This window comes from Nerophis ophidion, linkage group LG10 (genome assembly GCF_033978795.1).
Source record: "Nerophis ophidion isolate RoL-2023_Sa linkage group LG10, RoL_Noph_v1.0, whole genome shotgun sequence".
In the NCBI taxonomy this organism is placed as follows: Eukaryota; Metazoa; Chordata; class Actinopteri; order Syngnathiformes; family Syngnathidae; genus Nerophis; species Nerophis ophidion.
In genome coordinates this window covers 10,180,241-10,200,213 of record NC_084620.1, presented here as the reverse complement: position 1 = coordinate 10,200,213, position 19,973 = coordinate 10,180,241, and the positions used below count along the sequence as shown (strand labels likewise).

General features: G+C 40.5%; 2 protein-coding genes across 4 annotated transcripts in view; one reads left to right on the top strand and one right to left on the bottom strand.

Moving 5' to 3' along the window:
* The window catches only part of cax1 (cation/H+ exchanger protein 1), an 18,060-nt gene extending 10,246 nt beyond the window's left edge, over positions 1-7,814 (top strand). For all 3 annotated transcript variants that reach the window (XM_061912257.1, XM_061912256.1, XM_061912258.1), the window contains exons 11-20: positions 1,491-1,674; positions 1,738-1,837; positions 3,381-3,499; positions 3,567-3,604; positions 3,672-3,892; positions 5,070-5,203; positions 5,270-5,364; positions 6,792-6,870; positions 6,953-7,061; positions 7,137-7,814. In XM_061912257.1, coding sequence (XP_061768241.1) covers positions 1,491-1,674; positions 1,738-1,837; positions 3,381-3,499; positions 3,567-3,604; positions 3,672-3,892; positions 5,070-5,203; positions 5,270-5,364; positions 6,792-6,870; positions 6,953-7,061; positions 7,137-7,210 — 1,153 coding nt within the window. In that variant the 3' untranslated portion in view covers positions 7,211-7,814. The remainder of the gene's footprint in view (positions 1-1,490; positions 1,675-1,737; positions 1,838-3,380; positions 3,500-3,566; positions 3,605-3,671; positions 3,893-5,069; positions 5,204-5,269; positions 5,365-6,791; positions 6,871-6,952; positions 7,062-7,136) is intronic.
* Positions 7,350-19,973, bottom strand: klhdc10 (kelch domain containing 10). The gene is made up of 9 exons (XM_061912259.1): positions 19,718-19,973; positions 14,231-14,425; positions 11,393-11,547; positions 10,986-11,134; positions 10,836-10,920; positions 10,706-10,772; positions 10,592-10,639; positions 10,382-10,521; positions 7,350-8,327 (listed from the first exon to the last, which is right to left on the bottom strand). The coding sequence occupies exons 1-9, from the start codon at positions 19,806-19,808 to the stop codon at positions 8,118-8,120; spliced, it is 1,140 nt and encodes a 379-aa protein (XP_061768243.1). The 5' UTR covers positions 19,809-19,973; the 3' UTR covers positions 7,350-8,117.

Sequence of the window (19,973 nt, the reverse complement as noted above, 5' to 3'; positions counted from 1 at the left end):
GTCTGTAATTTTCATCATAGGTACACTTCAACTGTGAGAGACAGAATGTGAAAAAAAATGCAGTAATTGACATTGTAGGAATTTTTAAGAATTTATTTGTAAATGATGGTGGAAAATAGGTATTGGGTCAACCATTTAAAGCTCTCACTGATGGAAGGAGGTTTTGGCTCAAAATCTCACGATACATGGCCCCATTCATTCTTTCCTTAACACGGATCAATCGTCCTGTCCCCTTAGCAGAAAAACAGCCCCAAAGCATGATGTTTCCACCCCCATGCTTCACAGTAGGTATGGTGATCTTGGGATTCAACTCAGTATTCTTCTTCCTCCAAACACGACGAGTTGAGTTTATACCAAAATGGATACATGGATGATACAGCAGAGGATTGGGAGAATGTCATGTGGTCAGATGAAACCAAAATATAACTTTTTGGTATAAACTCAACTCGACGTGTTTGGAGGAAGAAGAATACTGAGTTGCATCCCAAGAACACCACACCTACTGTGAAGCATGGGGGTGGAAACATCATGCTTTGGGGCTGTTTTTCTGCTAAGGGGACAGGACGATTGATCCGTGTTAAGGAAAGAATGAATGGGGCCATGTATCGTGAGATTTTGAGCCAGGACCTCCTTCCATCAGTGAGAGCTTTGAATGGTTGACCAAATACTTATTTTCCACCATAATTTACAAATTATTTTAAATTCCTACAATGTGAATTCTTGGATTTTTTTTCACATTCTGTCTTTCACAGTTGAAGTGTACCTATGATGAAAATTACAGACCTCTGTCATCATTTTAAGTGGGAGAACTTTTCCAATCTGTGGCTGACTAAATACTTTTTTGCCCCACTGATTGTATGTGTATATATATATATATGTATGTATGTATGTATGTATGTGTATATGTATGTATTTATGTATGTGTATATATATGTATGTATTTTTTTTTTCCATTAATAGTTTTTTTAATATATATTTTTTGTTTTATTAACCACTGCCATGTGTGCTTTATAATGAAAACATATCAGATAAAAAAATAATAGATTTTGTCTCTGAAAAATATGTGGGATTAATGTTTTTAAGGGCCATTTTTGTGCATAGTAAATACATTAAATAAATAAATGTAACTTATTAAATTATAATTAGTAACATTAATATTTTTTTAATATATACATTGAGTGTCTTATTTTTACTTTTTTTGGACAGTGAATTTATTATTTAGCAATTTGTATCCACAAATAAATACAATGAATAAATAAAACAATGCATTTTTTAAAATTAAAATGAGTAAAAAAATCAATTTAATAACGGATTAAGTTTGTCTAAATGTTTTATATTTTTACGCAAAGAGCACTAAATATACTCAAGTTCAAAAGTATGATTAATTAGCGAATTTTTGACTCAATTAAAATCAAATATACTTAGATTACTTTGTAATGGCTGTCAAATAACAAGACACGTGAAGTGTATGACGTATGTTGTTTTTGCAGCATCTCCGCCCAAAGTAACTTTGCGGTGGGCGCGGTGGTCAACGCCACCTTTGGCTCCATCACGGAGATGACCTTCTACATCACAGCGCTGCTACAGGGTCAGCGCGCCGCCTCCAAGTGCTACGAGGAGATTGTCAAGGCCGCCCTGACTGGCACCCTGCTGGGGTGCATCCTCTTCATTCCTGTGAGTGCATGAATATTCATGAGCACTGGTGCATCATGTGACCTTTTTGTCCACTCAACACAGGGCATCTGTATGATCATTGGTGGTATCAAACACCAGGAGCAGCGATTTAACAGCCGATCAGCCGGCGTCAGCTCAGCTTTGCTCTTCATATCCATAGGAGGTAAAAGTACAGTGTTACCTCGGTCTAACCTTTTGGAACAGATTTCTTACAAAAACCCAGGTTCCCTGTACTATAGAGGTGAGAGCATAGAACTAGCAGTGTTCTGATCTGGTACTGATATTGGATACCAGATACCAGCAAAAAAACTAGTATGGGATTATACAGTGGGGCAAAAAAGTATTTAGTCAGCCACCGATTGTGCAAGTTCTCCCACTTAAAATGATGACAGAGGTCTGTAATTTTCATCATAGGTACACTTCAACTGTGAGAGACAGAATGTGAAAAAAAAATCCAGGAATTCACACTGTAGGAATTTTAAAGAATGCATTTGTAAAATATGGTGGAAAATAAGTATTTGATCAACCATTCAAAGCTCTCACTGATGGAAGGAGGTTTTGGCTCAAAATCTCACGATACATGGCCCCATTCATTCTTTCCTTAACACGGATCAATCATCCTGTCCCCTTAGCAGAAAAACAGCCCCAAAGCATGAGGTTTCCACCCCCATGCTTCACAGTAGGCATGGTGTTCTTGGGATGCAACTCAGTATTCTTCTTCCTCCAAACACGACGAGTTGAGTTTATACAAAAATGGATACATGGATGATGCAGCAGAGGATTGGGAGAATGTCATGTGGTCAGATGAAACCAAAATAGAACTTTTTAGGATAAACTCAACTTGTCGTGTTCAGAGGAAGAAGAATACTGAGTTGCATCCCAAGAACACCATAACTACTGTGAAGCATGGGGGTGGAAACATCATGCTTTGGGGCTGTTTTTCTACTAAGGGGACAGGACGATTGATCCGTGTTAAGGACAGAATGAAAGGGGCCATGTATTGTGAGATTTTGAGCTAAAAACCTCCTTCCATCAGTGAGAGCTTTGAATGGTTGACCAAATACTTATTTTCCACCATAATTTACAAATAAATTATTTAAAATTCCTACAATGTGAATTCCTGGATTTTTTTTTCACATTCTGTCTCTCACAGTTGAAGTGTACCTATGATGAAAATTACAGACCTCTGTCATCATTTTAAGTGGGAGAACTTTTCCAATCGGTGGCTGACTAAATACTTTTTTGCCCCACTGTATAGGCTACTAGCAGCTACACAACAGCTAAGCACACAATAGCACACAAGCTAGACAACTGTAATTAAACAATATTGCAGTCTGAAACAGCACATTTGTCAGTATAAACAAGTATCAGCTAATTATAGTTGCACATTACTCACAAATTCAAAGTCTCCAAGGAATAAGTGTATTAGAAAGTATACAGTAAAAAAATGTGTCCACATCATTCGACTTGACCTTAACTTCATAAATTACTGTGGCCACTAGGTGTTCCAGAAAATATTACCATTCCACTTCAACTTAAAGACAGCATAAGTCTGTTACAGACAGTTAATTATAAATTTGTTAAGTATTTCATACCTACCATCGTTCTCTGTTTGACTCATTTCACTTGTATGGTTTTGGATTGCGTCTGTGGAAACCAGTCTCCATTCTTAGTTGTGTCCATCTATGTGTTTTTGGAAATTGCAGGTGTGTTCGCGCCAACACTCTTCTCCAAGACCTTTGGCAACATGGTGTGTGAGAGTTGCTCCAACGTTCCCGGCAATGCCAGCATGTCCTTCATATGCAAGGACTGCCACTACGACATGGTGAGCGCTCCATTGCTCGCAACATTGACGTCGCCTTGGATTGACTCACTTTTTGTGTTGATTGCAGAGTAAAAGCGACCCGCAGTTGATCATGTCGCACATTGAGTAAGTCCCGTGCTGTGCTGCTAGTTTTCCAAGAGAGTTGTCGGACATGAGCGTGAGATGTGTGCAGGCCTTTGGTGTACACCATCTCCGTGCTGCTGCCCACCGCCTACCTGATCGGCCTGGTGTTCACACTGAAGACGCACTCGCACATCTACGACCTCCAAGGGGGCCTCCCCAGCAGCCAGCACATAGAGGGCGCCGGTGAGCACGCCACAGCCCCCACGCTCCTCGCCGCTAACTCCTGCATCAACGCCAGCGTTGTCGCCACCGCCAGCCACGTTGCCACAGGTGTGTTTCCCGCCTTTTAAAGGCCGACTGAAATTAGATTTTCTTATTCAAACGGGGATAGCAGGTCCATTCTATGTGTCATACTTGATCATTTTGCGATATTGCCATATTTTTGCTGAAAAGATTTAGTAGAGAACATCGACAATAAAGTTTGCAACTTTTGGTTGCTAATAAAAAAGCCTTGCCTATACCGGAAGTCGCAGACGATGACGTCACCCGTTGATGGCTCCTCACATCCTCACATTGTTTTTAATGGGAGCCTCCAACAAAGAGAGCTATTCAGACCAAGAAAACGACAATTTCCCCATTAATTTGAGCGGGGATGAAAGATTTGTGTTTGAGGATATTGATAGCGACGGACTAGAAAAAAAAACAAAAAAAACTCAAGTAAAAAATAAATAAAAAAACGCGATTGCATTGGGACAGATTCAGATGTTTTTAGACACATTTATTAGCATAATTCTGGGAAATCCCTTATCTTTCTATTGTGTTGCTAGTGTTTTAGTGAGTTTATTAGTACCTGATAGTCGGAAGGGTGTGTCCACGGGTGTCTTGAGGCCAGTGTCTGATGGAAGTCGACGGCAGCTGTATGGACGGCACAAGCTCAGCTGATCTCCGGTAAGTGGCGACTTTTTACCACAATTTTCTCACCGAAAACTGCTGGTTGACATTTGGTCGGGATCCATGTTCGCTTGACCGCTCTGATCCATAGGAAAGCTTCACCTCCGGGAATTTTAAACAAGGAATCACCGTGTGTTTGTGTGGCTAAAGGCTAAAGCTTCCCAACTCCATCTTTCTACTTTGACTTCTCCATTATTAATTGAACACATTGCAAAAGATTCAGCAATAGAGATGTCCAAAATACTGTGTAATTATGCGGTTAAAGCAGACGACTTTTAGCTGTGTGTGTGTGTGTGTGCAGCGCTCATATTTCCTAACAGTCCGTGACGTCACGCGTACACTTCATCATTCCACGACGTTTTCAACAAGAAACTCCCGGGAAATTTAAAATTACAATTTAGTAAACTAAAAAGGCCGTATTGGCATGTGTTGCAATGTTAATATTTCATCATTGATATATAAACTATCAGACTGCCTGGTGGGTAGTAGTGGGTTTCAGTAGGCCTTTAAGCATGCTAGGATCTGATTAGTGAGCTGGATATTCTACGTCCTGCAGGTCATCACGTGGTCCACTGGTCAAGATGGAGGGCGCTGGCCGTGCTCATCGTCGCCACCGTGCTGATGGCGTGTTGCGCTGACCTCAGCACAGAGAACATTGAGCCCATGCTGACCAACTCCTCCGTCTCACTGGTTGTTTTTATTTTATTTTTAGAAACACAAAACTTTTAGATTTTAATGTCTGTGCTTCTCCGTCAGTATTTTATCGGGGTGACGGTTTTGGCAATGGTGCCTGAGCTCCCTGAGATCGTCAACGGGATCCAATTTGCGCTGCAGAATAACATCAGCTTGAGGTAACCAATGAACAAAAAATGTAGCTAATATTTGAATACCTGTCAACCCTCCTGGGAACTTGCATCATTTGCTCTTATTTCCCCCTCTGCCATCTTGTTTTGATAAGTTATCTATTTTTTCCATGAAAAGAAAAAGATAGTCTAGTCCTGTTGAAGCAGCACAGCTTTCAGTCCGCTCGGCAACATCAGTAACACATCCTGTGCACGGTAAAGAGAAAATGACAACACGCTAGTTAATAAACACATTTAAAGAATATTAACACAGTTTGCACCATAGAAGGCAGTCACATCTTTCCAGCAGATCCCATTTCTGGTGGAAAGATTTCATATTTCCCTGTTTTACCCTTTTTCCCCAATGTTTCCTTTTTTTTTTTTCCCCCTTTTTCACAATTTTTCTTTCCCTTCCCCCTCCTTTTTAATATTTTTTCCTATTTTTTTACTGCTTTACCCCTCACACCTTCCCTTTTTCTTGCTTATTTCCATTTTTACTCCTTTTCTCTTTTTCCCTCACAGCCTTCTTCTCCTTATATCCTCTTTTTCTTTTCCCTTTTATTTTTGTACTCTTGTACCGTATATTTCTTTTATACCCCCATCGACCTCTTTTAATTTTCCCTGTTTACACCTCATTTTCTCTTATTTCCTTTTAATTTCCAATCTTTCTTTCTTTATTTCCCCTTTTTTAACTCTCTTAACCGTTTTCCTTTTCCTCTTTATTTCTCCTTATCCCCTATTTTCCCTTTTACACCATTTTCTCCCGTTTTCCAATTTTTACCCTTCTTTTCTTTTAATTTCTCTTATTTCTCCTATTTTCTAACTTTATTTTTCATTTTTTTGTAGACCTTTAACCCTTTTCCTTTCCCCCTTATTTCTGGGAAATCTGACTTATTTTAAAACCCAAATGTTGACAGATATAGTTATGTTTCGATTTGTTTCAGACATGTTTACCAAGTTACATTAAGAAATATCATGTGGTCACATTTGGATATTTCAACAAATCTGAAAAGGAGTAGGAAGAAGCAAAGGTTATATTTAATCTTACCACATCTCCATGTCTTTTACCGAGAGTTAATTCACACCATAACTTAAATTTTTACATTAAGTTAAGAACACAAGTAATTGTAAAACGAGTACAAGTTTATTTATACAGTAGTGTTTTGGTGTATCAAAGAGAGGACACCTTCGCACTAACAGCACATTTTGTTCACAAGATAATTATATGCGTCACACATAGCTCAGACCCTCACTGGCCTGGTTTCCCTTTACATGGTGAACGCATGTGTCCTGTTGTACAAGCAGTTCATGCTCAATTGTTTCAACGGACTTCAAAGCTAAACAAAACATTTCCTTTCACTTTTATTGTCAGTTGAAAGTAATTTCCAGATGAGGTTAGGTTTCCACAGGTGTGCATTGTCTGTTTCCTCCCCCAGTCTGGAAGTAGGAAGTTGTATTGCGGTGCAGGTGTGCATGATTCAAATCCCTCTGCTCATCCTCTTCAATGCATTCTACGTAAGTGGTCTTCGGGTGAACCATCAGATCAATGGGAGGGCGCTTTGTTGTGGTGGTTACTGACATTATTTTCCTTGACCAGGATGTGGGCTTCGTGCTGCTCTTCAGCGACATCCATCTGTGGGCAAGCATCTTCAGCGTCATCCTGGTCAACTACATATTCATGGACGGAAAGTGTGACTACTTTCAGGGTATGTGTGCATATTTTTGACCTATCTTTGCGCAGCAATATTGGTGCAAATGCTTATTGTTGTATTTTTTAATAGGCACTGCTCTGGTGGTGGTCTACCTCATCCTTCTGGCGCTTTATTTTTTTGCTCCTTCCCCACGCTCCTGTTAAATCTGCTTATAATACAAAAAAATTAACTAATAATTTTGCTGAAAATATGATTTATATTATGTCGCATTTAAAAGAAGGTTTTTGCTATTTATTGCTGGTTTAGAATCACTGTCAACTGTGCTCAATAAATGCATCAATGTATAATAAAGGTGTACACCCACATTTTATTTGAGTCAACACAATAGTCACACATACAGTACATAATTTATCAGCACTTAATGAAGAAAATCTTAAATTTTTTGCAGAAATAAAAAAAACAAAACATGCGACCAGGTGGAACACCAACACCATTAGCTTGTCATCGTCATTTGAAGCAGTTTATTTGAAGTACAGTATTTTAAAACCTCTTTATAAGCGAGTAGAAGTGTCCTATTGTTACTTTGCCATTGACATTAATCACTTATTTTAAGGCACTGCAGTTTCTGTGTGCTACAGGTGCAACTTCCTCAACTTAACATTAAAAAAGGAGTTGTAAAGAGCACCAAATTCACAGTAAAGTGTTTGCCTTTTTTACACTTAAAAATAATCACCAATGAGGGAGCAACATTCTGCTGTTTTGATGTGAGTACGTCAGTTAAAGTAAAAAAAAAAAAAAAAAAAAAAAGCTGCAATAGTCCATTTTAAAAAGCTAAATCCTGACATATAAGCAAGTGGACAAACTGGATAAGTCATTTCTGCAATAAATACACATGCTCCAGTCTCTAAAATAGTTCGTGTCCAATTTTTCTTTTATCTTTGTAAATCTTTTTTTGATTTGGCAAAGTGATTCGAACCAGAAGCAAAAAAAAAAGGCATTGGTGTGTGTGGGGTGGGGGGAAACCCAGCAAAGAAGAAGGCATCCCATAGTTTTTGGCTATAAGGGCGTCCATCCACGAAGGATCTTTTTTTTTTTTTTTTCCCAAAAGTATTACTTCAAGCGCTCGATGAGTTCCTGCGTGAGGCCCAGGTTAAGCAGCTGCAGGGCGGGCAAATTGGCCAGATGTGGGAAGGAGCGGTGGAGTTTTTCCCAGCAGAGCTCCAGCAGGGTGGGCACTGCCAGCCAGATCTTGAAGAGAGAGCCGGTCCTCTTGTTCTCATGGATGTTGACCACGCCGCCATGGATGTACATACAGCCCGTCTACAGAGAGAAAGAAAGGTACCCTTTAGAGCTAGGAATCTTTGGGCAACTCACAATTTGATTACAAATTATTTATACATCTACAATTGTGTGTTATATTTTAAATGTATTTAATTGATACTCATTTGACTACAAGGCTCCTGGTATGTATGCAGTATTGCATCATTTACCGTATTTGGATGTAAGAGCGGACAATGTAGATGTACAGTATATGGAAGATTAGAAACATGAGCACTAAACTGCTTAAAGGGGGATTTGCAACTTCTAAAGTTACTCTCCATTTTTGAAACCAAAAAAATATAACTACAACACTACTGGCTAGCTTATGTTATCATTAGTGGGTTAACACAACATATTTAATTGATAAATGTCTATATTTCGTGTCCGTACACGCACATCCCCATTATGCCTGCCCAGCCTTTTGTGTACAGAAGGATTAAATGCGCCACACTGCAGTACTGTAGGAAACCCAGTGGACGTTTGTAGGGGTGCATGGGGAAAAATAGAATTACATCCGAATCTTGAGTCCTATTACAATATTTAATCAATTAAAGTTTGAAGACTTTATTTTTTCCTTTAAACGCCACCTCTGCACTTGCTTGCTGCACACAATCGTCATACGTCAGCAAAAAGAGGAACTTTTGTAACCTGTTTTGGGATTGTTTTATGGTCAATAATTGGTTGGAATGGATTCTGAATGAAATCATCAACCCTAAAATTGTGTGTTGTTGTAAGATGTACATCCCTCATGTCCTCCCCTTTTCACTTCCGATAAGAGACAGATATCAGAGCCTTAAGTAAGTATAGGTTGATACAATATCAACAAGAATCATACATGTGTCGAGTGTTGGAAAATATTTGATCTAGTGAAATGAGTCGAGTTGAGTTTATTTCGAACATGCAAGCATACAACATGATACATCACAATTTCCAGTTTCTCTTTTCAACATGTTTGAAAAGGAGTAGGAAGAAGCAGAGCTAATTTAATCCTACCCCTTTTTTTTTTTTTACATAACAGTTGCTAAAACTTTTGTTGTTAAGTCAAATAGCGAACAATGGTTAAGTATAAAAACCGAAACCTTTTATAAACTCTCTGAAATGGACTTATGCTGTCTGCAAGTTGAGGGACGGCGTGGCGCAGTGGGAGAGTGGCCGTGCGCAACCCGAGGGTCCCTGGTTCAATTCCCACCTAGTACCAACCTCCTCACGTCCGTTGTGTCCTGAGCAAGACACTTCACCCTTGCTCCTGATGGGTGCTGGTTAGCGCCTTGCATGGCAGCTCCCTCCATCAGTGTGTGAATGGGTAAATGTGGAAGTAGTGTCAAAGCGCTTTGAGTACCTTGAAGGTAGAAAAGCGCTATAAAAGTACAACCCATTTATAAGTGAAGTGGTAATTGTCTTTTCTGACCAGTGGCCACAATTCATGAAGTTAAGCTCATGGCGCAGTAAACTAAATGATACAGACATGTTAGTTACTGGATAGTTTGTATTGCGCCTTTGCCTGGGAGACTTTGTATGTAATTTGCAGCTGTAAATATTTGCTATTTGTTTGTCTTGACAAACAAGATTTTTTACACTGCCATATCGTTCAATTATTTCATGTGCTTAACTTGTGTGCTTAGATGTTGTGTAGCTGCTGGCTCTTACAATAGTAGCCTAAAGCCTAGCATTTTAACCTTTTGTAAATAACTTTTTTTTTTTTGGTAAATAACTTGACTAAAATATGAAAAAAGTCCAACCTTGTGTGCTTACTAGGACATTTAGATGTTAACTGACTGGCCGTAAAATTAAAAAAAAAAAGCATGAGATGTTGTGGTTTGTGCAACCCTTTGAGGCATTTGTGATAAAGGGCTATATAAATAAACTTTGACATGTAATCGCACAGTTTTTTTTTTTTTGCAAATACCAGACCGATATTAGTATTAGATTTGGACACACCTAGATAGATCGTACATTATTGATTCCTTCAGAAGAGTTACCTCAGGAGAATTAAAAAGACATACACATAAGGCATGATCATCTGGCCACTAGTAGGTCAGAGGTGTTTTACATACCGGCGTAACGGCGGCGCAGTGAAAGTAGGCGGGCTCAGGCATCACAGCGGGCAGCCTGCTCCATTGGAACGTGTGCAGGTTGAGCTTCCACAGGTCAGCCAGTATCACTTCGTCATTGTACCCTCCGCATATAAATACCTCTAGAATAGAAATGGAGGGAATTTAACACCATGTAATAAATCAGGATTTTAAAAGGTTTAAAGGGCTTACCATTTCTTATTTGCACACAACTATGACATCTCCTAGGAGCAGGAAACCCTGTTTGAATGACAGGTGGTGAAAAACATGTCTGATGTAAAAGGTGTCCATACGTGAGATACAAACCTATTTTGTCGTGAGGTTTTGTTGCAATCTCCTCCCAGGAATTGGTCTCCAGATTGTATGCATGAATCTAGCATATGCAAAATATTTATATTAGCATCAAGGGTAGCTGCACAACAATTTGGACGTCTACCTTGTCCAGTGGGTAAGACGTCAAGGAAGTCCCTCCTCCCAAGATGTAAATCCTCTGTCCGTCGTGTGCCATCTCATGTCTATACCTGTGCAAAGATGTTGGCCTGTTTTAGAACCGGATTCTAAGTCCGGAAGAGATTTGACAGCATACCGTTCCTCTGGGAGGTCATCAGGGCGGTTGTTGGGCTTAAGGTGGATCCACTCCCTGCTTGTCAGGTCCAGCCTGTGCAGGTCAGTGCTGTATACGTACCCTGTCGTCCCACCGAATACGTAAAGGAAACCATTTATGATGACCATGGCCTGCGTGAGGGAAGTCGTTACATTAGCTGGTACAAAAAAAGAAATCAAGGAGTCGTTTGGCACCGAAATAAACTAAACCCATTTTTGTGGGGGCATGTCCCCACCTTAGAGGATAAATACGTTGGATCCAGCACCATCCTCTCAGACTAGAGCTGTCCTAAGTCTGAGAGGATGAAGTCTGCTCAGTTGAGAGGCGAAGTATCTTGTACAATGAGCTGATGAATGAGAATATTCACACACGATGAGCAGTTCCAGTACCTGGCCATAGATTCTGTTGGGCTTCTTCCCTCGACAGTTGAGCAGCGACCATCGCTTGTACTTCACGTTGCACACATGGACGTCGTTGCCGCTGTTCTCACCAAATGGGATCCCTGTGCCGCCAAACACCAGGAGATTGTTGCCGTGCAAAACAGCTGCAATAGGAAGCAAAGCTTAGTGGCCATTTTAGGGAAGATTTTCGTTTAAATAATTTATAGCGTGGGCAGCGCTACGATAAAAGGCGATGCCAAATGCGGATCATAATGTTAGTTAGCCTCCAGGTTCATGTCAACACTATTTTGGGGACATTTCTACAGCAGATTCCAAAATTATTTTTTTCTTCTTCTAAATACATCACATTTTTGATGTAGATGCCCATTTCTGCTGTAAAGATTTGATTTATAAAAGAAAAGTGTGGGATATTTCTCTTGTTGCCTAGTAGGTATTTGACTTCATTGAATGGATGTATTTAGTGTTTGGTGCAGGAGGGGATTGAAAGAAAAAGAAAAAACAAGGGGAAACTGTGGGGACAAGACAGAGACAATAATAGTACTCTAATATATATATACACACACAAATATGGCACCGAAAAACAAGAGAACAGATTAGTGACAAACGCTTCAGATGCAACAATAAATAAACACAATGAATTCTTCAATTACAAAAGAATGCAGACAACCGGGGTGGAGAAATTGGAGTATATACTATATTAACCTTTTACATTGTTATGGTAAAAATAGGTTAAGATTTAGCAGTGTGCCATGTTTTGTGGAGTCGGTGTGTATTTTTATGTGTAGTATGAATATATGTCGGTATATTTGTATCCCATTGTGCGGGAGCCAAATCACAACCCCTCCCTTTTTTTTTCTTTTTCTTTTTCATGAAAAAGGGACGTTTTTGTCATGAAAAATGGAGGTTTTTGTGGTTGGTGCACTAATTGTAAGTGTATATTGTGTTTTTTATGTTGATTTAATTACATTTTTTTTAAAATAAAAATGAATAAAAAATTATTCTGCGGCCCGGTACCAATCGGTGGTTGGGGACCACTGATATAAAGGATCTTTGGCCACATGCTAGAAATAAATTGTATTAATTACAAGCTAATTGTTATTGACATGATAATTGTTTGTACAACTAATTCTTACATTAGTAATATTACTCTAAAGCAGGAGTCAGCAACCCACGGCTCCGGAGCCGCATGCGGCTCTTTGGTCACTCTGATGTGGCTCAGCTGCATAATCAACAACCCCCCCACCCCCCCATTCATTCGGGAAGTTTCCGGGGACAACATTCTCCGGTCTTCAATATTGAGTGCATGCCGTGATGGCAATGCTTTTAACTTCCTCCTCAACATGTCATCGCGCCCGCTTTTACACAATGCTATCTGCTTGTCGGCCGGTCGCATGCTATACGCAGCTCTTGTCAACTGACGCACGTACCTGCAAGGCATACTTGTTCAACAGCCATACAGGTTATACTGAGAGTTTTAATTTAAACAACTTTAACGCTCTTACTAATATGCGCCACACTGTGAACCCACACCAAACAAGAATGACAAACACATTTTGGGAGAACATCCGCACTGTAAGACAACATAAACACCACAGTACAAATACCCACAATCCCATGCGTCCCTGACTCTTCCTGGCTAAATTACACACACCAGCTAGCGCCAAACCCTGCCCCCCCCCAACCCTGCCCACCTCAACCGACGCACCGAAGAGTCAGGATACATTGGATTCTGGGTATTTGTTATGGTGTGTTTGTTGTGTTATAGTGGGGATGTTCTCCTGAAATGTGTTTGTCATTCTTGTTTGGTGTGGGTTCACAGTGTTGCGCATATTAGTAAGAGTGCTAAAGTTGTTTAAACAACCACCCTCAGTGTAACCTGTATTGCTGTTGAATAAGGATGCCTTGCAGTCTCTTACGTGTGTCTGCAATAGCCTTGTTAAACAAATCTTTGGGCTGGCAAGCTATTTGCACAAGCTGTAGAGGGCGGTAGTGACATCGTTGTATGCCCTTTATTATTGTTCATTGGGTGGACACCGGCGTACATTCGAGAGAATAATTACTCGGAAATTCAGGAGTCTCCCGGGAAAATTGGGACGGTTGCCAGGTGTGACACTGTCAAGCGGCATTCATATAAAACTCACGGGCCGCACTAACATTAAATTTTCATATTAAAGGTGTGGGCTGCGTGTCCAAGACCCCTGGTTTATACATTGCACAAAGCAAAAAAAAACTCTGTATGCAGTATTATTTCATTATAAATTTCAAAAAAGTTATGTGGCTCCCATTGTTTTCTTTACTTTGTGAAACGTGTCAAAATGGCTCTTTGAGTGGTAAAGGTTGCCGACCCCTGATCTAAAGTAATGGTATCCTTGAGTACTCAAGGTAGCGCCCATAGGGCCAGCTTAAGAGTGTCAAAAATTGCGGTGGTTCATGTGTAGACCTCACTCCCTGGCACCTTAAGAGTCTGCGTCAGACAATGAGCTGTCATCTTAGGCATTAAGCTCATTGCCTAGCGCACTTTCCTCAATCAGGGGACCCTAGATCTAATTGAGCAGGATTTGTGAAGCGGTTACAGATGCATTGTTCTTTTCACCATTCTATAATCACAACATCAGTATAACGGAGGATAGCTGGTTTGGTAGTGCGAATACTGTGTGCAAACCTCACTTCCCAATATCTTAAGAGCTGTGCCAGACTATGGACTGACAGCCTGTGACTTTCACCTATTGAGCTTAACTCAATCGGTAGGGATATGTGACCCCCGAGCTTGTGCCCATTACATTTTCTAAAGGAAATATCCTCCATCTTTACTAAAATGAAGCATACCTGACATGGAAGCAAGCTCCGTGGGCATGAAGCCCTGTGTTTGAATCTGCTGCCAGTGACCCGTGGCAAAGTGGTACCTCCAAAGCTCCCTGAACAGAGGATCGGCATAGTCAGGGTTGTAGCCTCCAAACACGTAAAGGCTGGTGCTGTCGGCAACGCAGCGATGGCCACTACGGGCCGGGGGTGTACGACGACCTGGAGACCAAAAATAAAAATTTCAGCCTGTACGAAGAAAATAGCATAACAGTTTGGATTGACATTGTCTGACGCAGTCTTTTACAACCTTTTTTTCGTTGAAAAAATCCGCAGGCACACCACCAGCAGAAATCATTAAAATCTGAACTCAGTTGACAGTAAAAAGTCGTTGTTGCAATTGTTGGATATGACTTTAAACCATAAAGAACCTGCATCAATATAGCTCTTGTCTTAAAATAGGTGTACTGTCACATCACGCCGCGACTTAATTCGAGTTTTTTACCGTTTTCCCGTGTGTAGTGTTTTAGTTCTTGTCTTGGGCTCCTATTTTGGTGACTTTCTCTTTTTTTAGTATAGCTCGGTTGGTAGAGTGGCCGTGCCAGCAACTTGACGGTTGCAGGTTCAATCCCCGCTTCCGCCATCCTTGTCACTGCCGTTGTGTCTTTGGGCAAGACACTTTACCCACCTGCTCCCAGTGCCAGCCACACTGATTTAAATGTAACTTAGATATTGGGTGTCACTATGTAAAGCGCTTTGAGTCACTAGAGAAAAAGCGCTATATAAATATTCACTTCACATTTTTCTGTAGCAGTTTCATGTCTTCCTTTGAGCGATATTTCCCGCATCTACTTTGTTTCAGCAATCAAGAATATTTCAGTTGTTTTTATCTTTCTTTGTGGGGACATTGTTGATTGTCATGTCATGTTCGGATTGGGGCTGGTCGATATTGGCTTTTATTAATATCGCAATATTTTTATGCCATATTGCGATATATATATTACGATATTTTGCCTTGGCCTTGAATGAACACTTGATGCAAATAATCACAGCAGTATGATGATTCTATGTGTCTACATTAAAACATTCTTCTTCATAATGCATTAATATATGCTGCTTTTAAACTTTCATGCAGATAGGGAAATCACAACTAAGTCAATTGACCAAAACTGTATTCATTAAATACTTTTCATTCTCTCACGGGTGACTTTTTAAATGAAAGAACAAATTAATACTGTTGCTACCTTTTTGTAGTAACACTTCTGCTGCATACTTTGCATTGATTGATTGATATTTTTATAAGTAGATTGCACAGTACAGTACATATTCCGTACAATTGACCACTAAATGGTAACACCCGATTAAGTTTTTCAGTCGGGGTCCACGTTAATCAATTCATGGTACAAATATATACTATCAGCATAATACAGTCATCACACAGGTTAATCATCGTAGTATATACATTGAACAGCATATTGCTATTGTCTGCTGAATATCTTCCCACTTGGAGCCAAACCACCGCCAGATGATGGACCCCCTGCTCTTTATGTTGGGCATTTGTTGTTCTTCCTCCAATTGTGATAAGTTTCGCACCATCTCTCTTGTATTGTCACAAACTCCGCTCGCTCCACCTGCCTTGGCTAATGTTAGGCATGCTGCTACCTCTCTGATAGGCGAGAGCTATGACGCTAGACTCGCGAGAGTATGTGACGTATGTAAGAAGGCGGGCTTGTTTTTTCGTATCTGTCACAATGTCAGACGATTGGAGTGATAAACTCCTGTTGTGTAATGCACCAATCTAAATGCAACTCAACCTGCCTCAGCTAACTTTAGCTCTCTGCGAGAGCGTGTGACGCTACATGCGCAACAGTATGACGAATGTAAGAAGGCGGGCTTATTTTACGTCTCTGTGAGAAGGACAGACGATAAGGAGTGAGACACGCCAGTAATGTAATGCACGCAGCTTAAAGCAACGGTGTGAGAACATATAATCAAATATTACGATATAGTCATTTTCTATATCGCACAGAGACAAACCTGCCATATATCGTATATAACGATATATCGCCCGGCCCTAGTTCGGATGTACATTGTGGACGCAGTCTCTGCTCGACGGTGAGTCGTCCAGCAGTCTGTTTTTGTTTACTTTGTAGCCAGTTCAGTTTTAGTTTTGTTCTGCATAGCCTTACCTAAGCTATAATGCTTTTATGCTGGGGGCCTGTATATCTGATTTTAAGGAAGACTAATACAAAACCTCACAATAACGTCTGATTGAATGCTAAAAACATTACGACAGACCACCTTAAACGGAATGAAATTTTACTTTTTTTTTTTTTTTTTACTGAATGAGGCACTGAGAATGTACATGAAAAAAAAAGTGGGATTTATATTAATAACTATGAACAATAAAACACTGAATAACGACAACATATGAACATCACTGACTCTCTCAATCAACATTTTACAATCAAACAAAACACAACAAAAATGCAACAAACACAGCGAAACATACAAACATTACAAAAAACCCACCTACAATCTGATATATCAGGGATATCACTAAGCTTTAAAACTGTTGTGAAAATCTCCACACTGCTTGGTGCCTTGTCTGAGCTGCTGTGACTTAGATTACCATAGTAACTAATTAGATTACGATAGTAACTAATTAGATTACAATAGTAACTCATTAAATTAACATAGTAACTAGTATATCATGCAAAAGCGCAGAGTCCAACCATGGAAATACTTAGTATAGTTGAAGACTTACGGTCATTAGAAAACATCATCGCACATCATAATGGCAGCTACACTTTCCATTTTAAAGATCTAAAAACATTATTTGGAAATGTCCGACGGGCCAGATTGAAAAGCCTAACGGGCCACATGTGGCCCCTGGGCCTTAATTTGCCCAGGTCTGGTCTAGGCTCTGAAAGTTCTGGAACCTCTCGCCTAGTGACACTTACATATACGTGAAGAACCTGCACGTTCATGTACATTGAAAATGAACTATTCTTATCTGCAAAAAAATAAAAAATCTATTCTTGTTTGAGTCGATGTATTTTACATTGAATATTTCTGTGCTGCAACTATTGTTAACTAATTATTATGTTGTAATAATTAGTGGCCGGAATGTAGAGGCGGGATTTGTTTCTCACTTGTCACCTGGGATAGTGTGTGTGTTTTTGTTTTGAAACTTTTATTAATAGATTGCACAGTACAGTACATATTCCGTACAAATGACCATTAAATGGTAACACCTGAATACGTTTTTCAACTTGATTAAGTCGGGATCCACGTTAATCAATTCATGGTACAAATATATACTATCAGCATAATTCAGTCATCACACAAGTTAATCATCAGAGTATATACATTGAATTATTTACATTATATACAATCCGGAGGGTGGGATGTGACAGGGGTTAGGTTTGGTTGATATCAGCACTTCAGTCATCAACAATTACATCATCTGAGAAATGGACATTGAAACAGTGTAGGTCTGACTTTGTAGGATATGTACAGCAAGCAGTGAACATAGTGAGCTCAGAAAGCATAAGAACAAGTATATACATTTGATTATTTGATATTTTTCTATTCTAATTTTCCTGAAGGAACTCTCCTGAAGGAATCAATAAAGTACTATCTATCTATCTATTTACAATCCGGGGAGGTGGGATGTGGTGGGGGGATGGTGTTAGTCTAGGGCAGTGTTTTTCAACCTTTTTTGAGGCAAGGCACATTTTTTTCATTTGAAAATACAGAGGGAAACCACCAGCAGAAAACGTTAAAAAATGTAACCACCAGGTCAATTTTCCCTCCAATTTTTCATGTGTGAGCAAACGCCAAAACTCCTTGAGCATTCAGTGGCGTACATATGAGCGATGGCAGACGTGCACACTGTTATGCGCAAAACTTTTTATTTGATTTTGTTCGCGGCCTAGATTTGCCGTGCGCAGAGGACGCGTGACCAGTCTGCAATTGCACATGCTTTGAATAAGCGCAGGAGTGAGAAGAGGTTTTAAAGTCATTAGCGCCCCGGCGGCTATTCAAGGAAATACAGTATATAAATAAACATTGATTGATTGATTGAGGGCTTCACGGTGGAAGAGGAGTTAGTGCGTCTGCCTCACAATACGAAAGTCGTGCAGTCCTGGGTCCAATCCCAGGCTCAGGATCTTTCTGTGTGGAGTTTGCATGTTCTCCCCGTGAATGCGTGGGTTCCCTCCGGGTACTCCGGCTTCCTCCCACCTCCAAAGACATGCACCTGGGTATAGGTTGATTGGCAACACAAAAAATTGGCCCTATTGTGTGAATGTTGTCTGTCTATCTGTGTTGGCCCTGCAATGAGGTAGCGACTTGTCCAGGGTGTAAGCCGCCTTCCGCCCGATTGTAGCTGAGATAGGCACCAGCGACCCCAAAAGGGAGTAAGCGGTAGAAAATGGATGGATGGATGATTGATTATTTACATTATTTACAATATGTTGGGAGTGCATATGGGCTATGTGTGTGTGGGGCAGAACGATTGCTGAATGAATAATACCTGAGTGTTGTTGTAAGCACAAAACCAATTTGCAAAATGCGCAACTGCATTTTGCAAATTTGTAGTAAAACGAAGGCAAAAATTCACGAATGACACTGATGTAAAATGTCGACAACTTACCAGACTTGAAGATAAAGTACACACTTTACTTTTGTGTGGGAAAACGTCAGAATATTCCTTGCTTTAGCTCCAATTTGGCAGCAACTCCACAATTATCTGTTGTAAGCATTGTGGAGTTGCTGCCAAATTGGAGCCAAAGCAAGGAATATTCTAACGTTTTCCCACACAAAAGTAAGGTGTATTCATTATCTTCAAGTCCGGTAAGTTGTCGACATTTTACGTGAGTGTTATTCGTGAATTTTTGCCTTCGTTTTATTACAAATTTGCGCCCATTGTGTGAATGTGAGTGTGAATGTTGTCTGTTGGCCCTGCGATGAGGTGGCGACTTGTCCAGGGTGTACCCTGCCTTCCGCCCGATTGTAGCTGAGATAGGCGCCAGCGCCCCCCGCGACCCCGAAAGGGAATAAGCGGTAGAAATGGATGGATGGATGGTATTGTGCTTACAACAGCGTGACTCCTTTCTGTCTTGTATGCTGTTACTTCTGTTGACCGCAAAATGCTATCTTTTCCCATCATAGTCTGGTTCATATAGTCCTGCAAATCCATCTGCGTGTAATGTATTTTGTTTACTCAAATGGAGAATAAATCACCCTCAAAACTGCAGTGATGACTTCATGTGGCATCCTTGGACCCAGCGAGTCAGACAGCGCGCTTTCTACTCAGCGACTAATTTGTTTCTGATAGTCACACAACAGTAGCATGAAACCATTGCTCAAAAAAAAGCTACTGGTTTATTTCTTACTCGACAAAAGAGAGCATAATTGGCTATTAATCAGTGATGGCGCTGATTTGGGGGGAAAGGAAACACAGCCATGATTAGCATGTGTGCTAAGAAGCTAATGTTGCCGACTGACCTGCTGGCGTGTCGCCGGGCTGCGGCCTGCCTGACAGCCGCTCGAATGTGTTCAACTGGTCCAGACTGCGAGCACCGCGGGCGTCAGTCATGTTTCCCCAGTTCTGACCCAAGCCTCCCTCAGAACATCACATTGGGTTTTTAAAGCTGCTTCCTAAGTGCCCGGCAGACGTGACAACGCCATGACAGCCCCCGGTCAGATTGAAGGAAGCTCCATGCACTCATTTTACACCAGCGCCTCGGCCAATCAGGAGGGT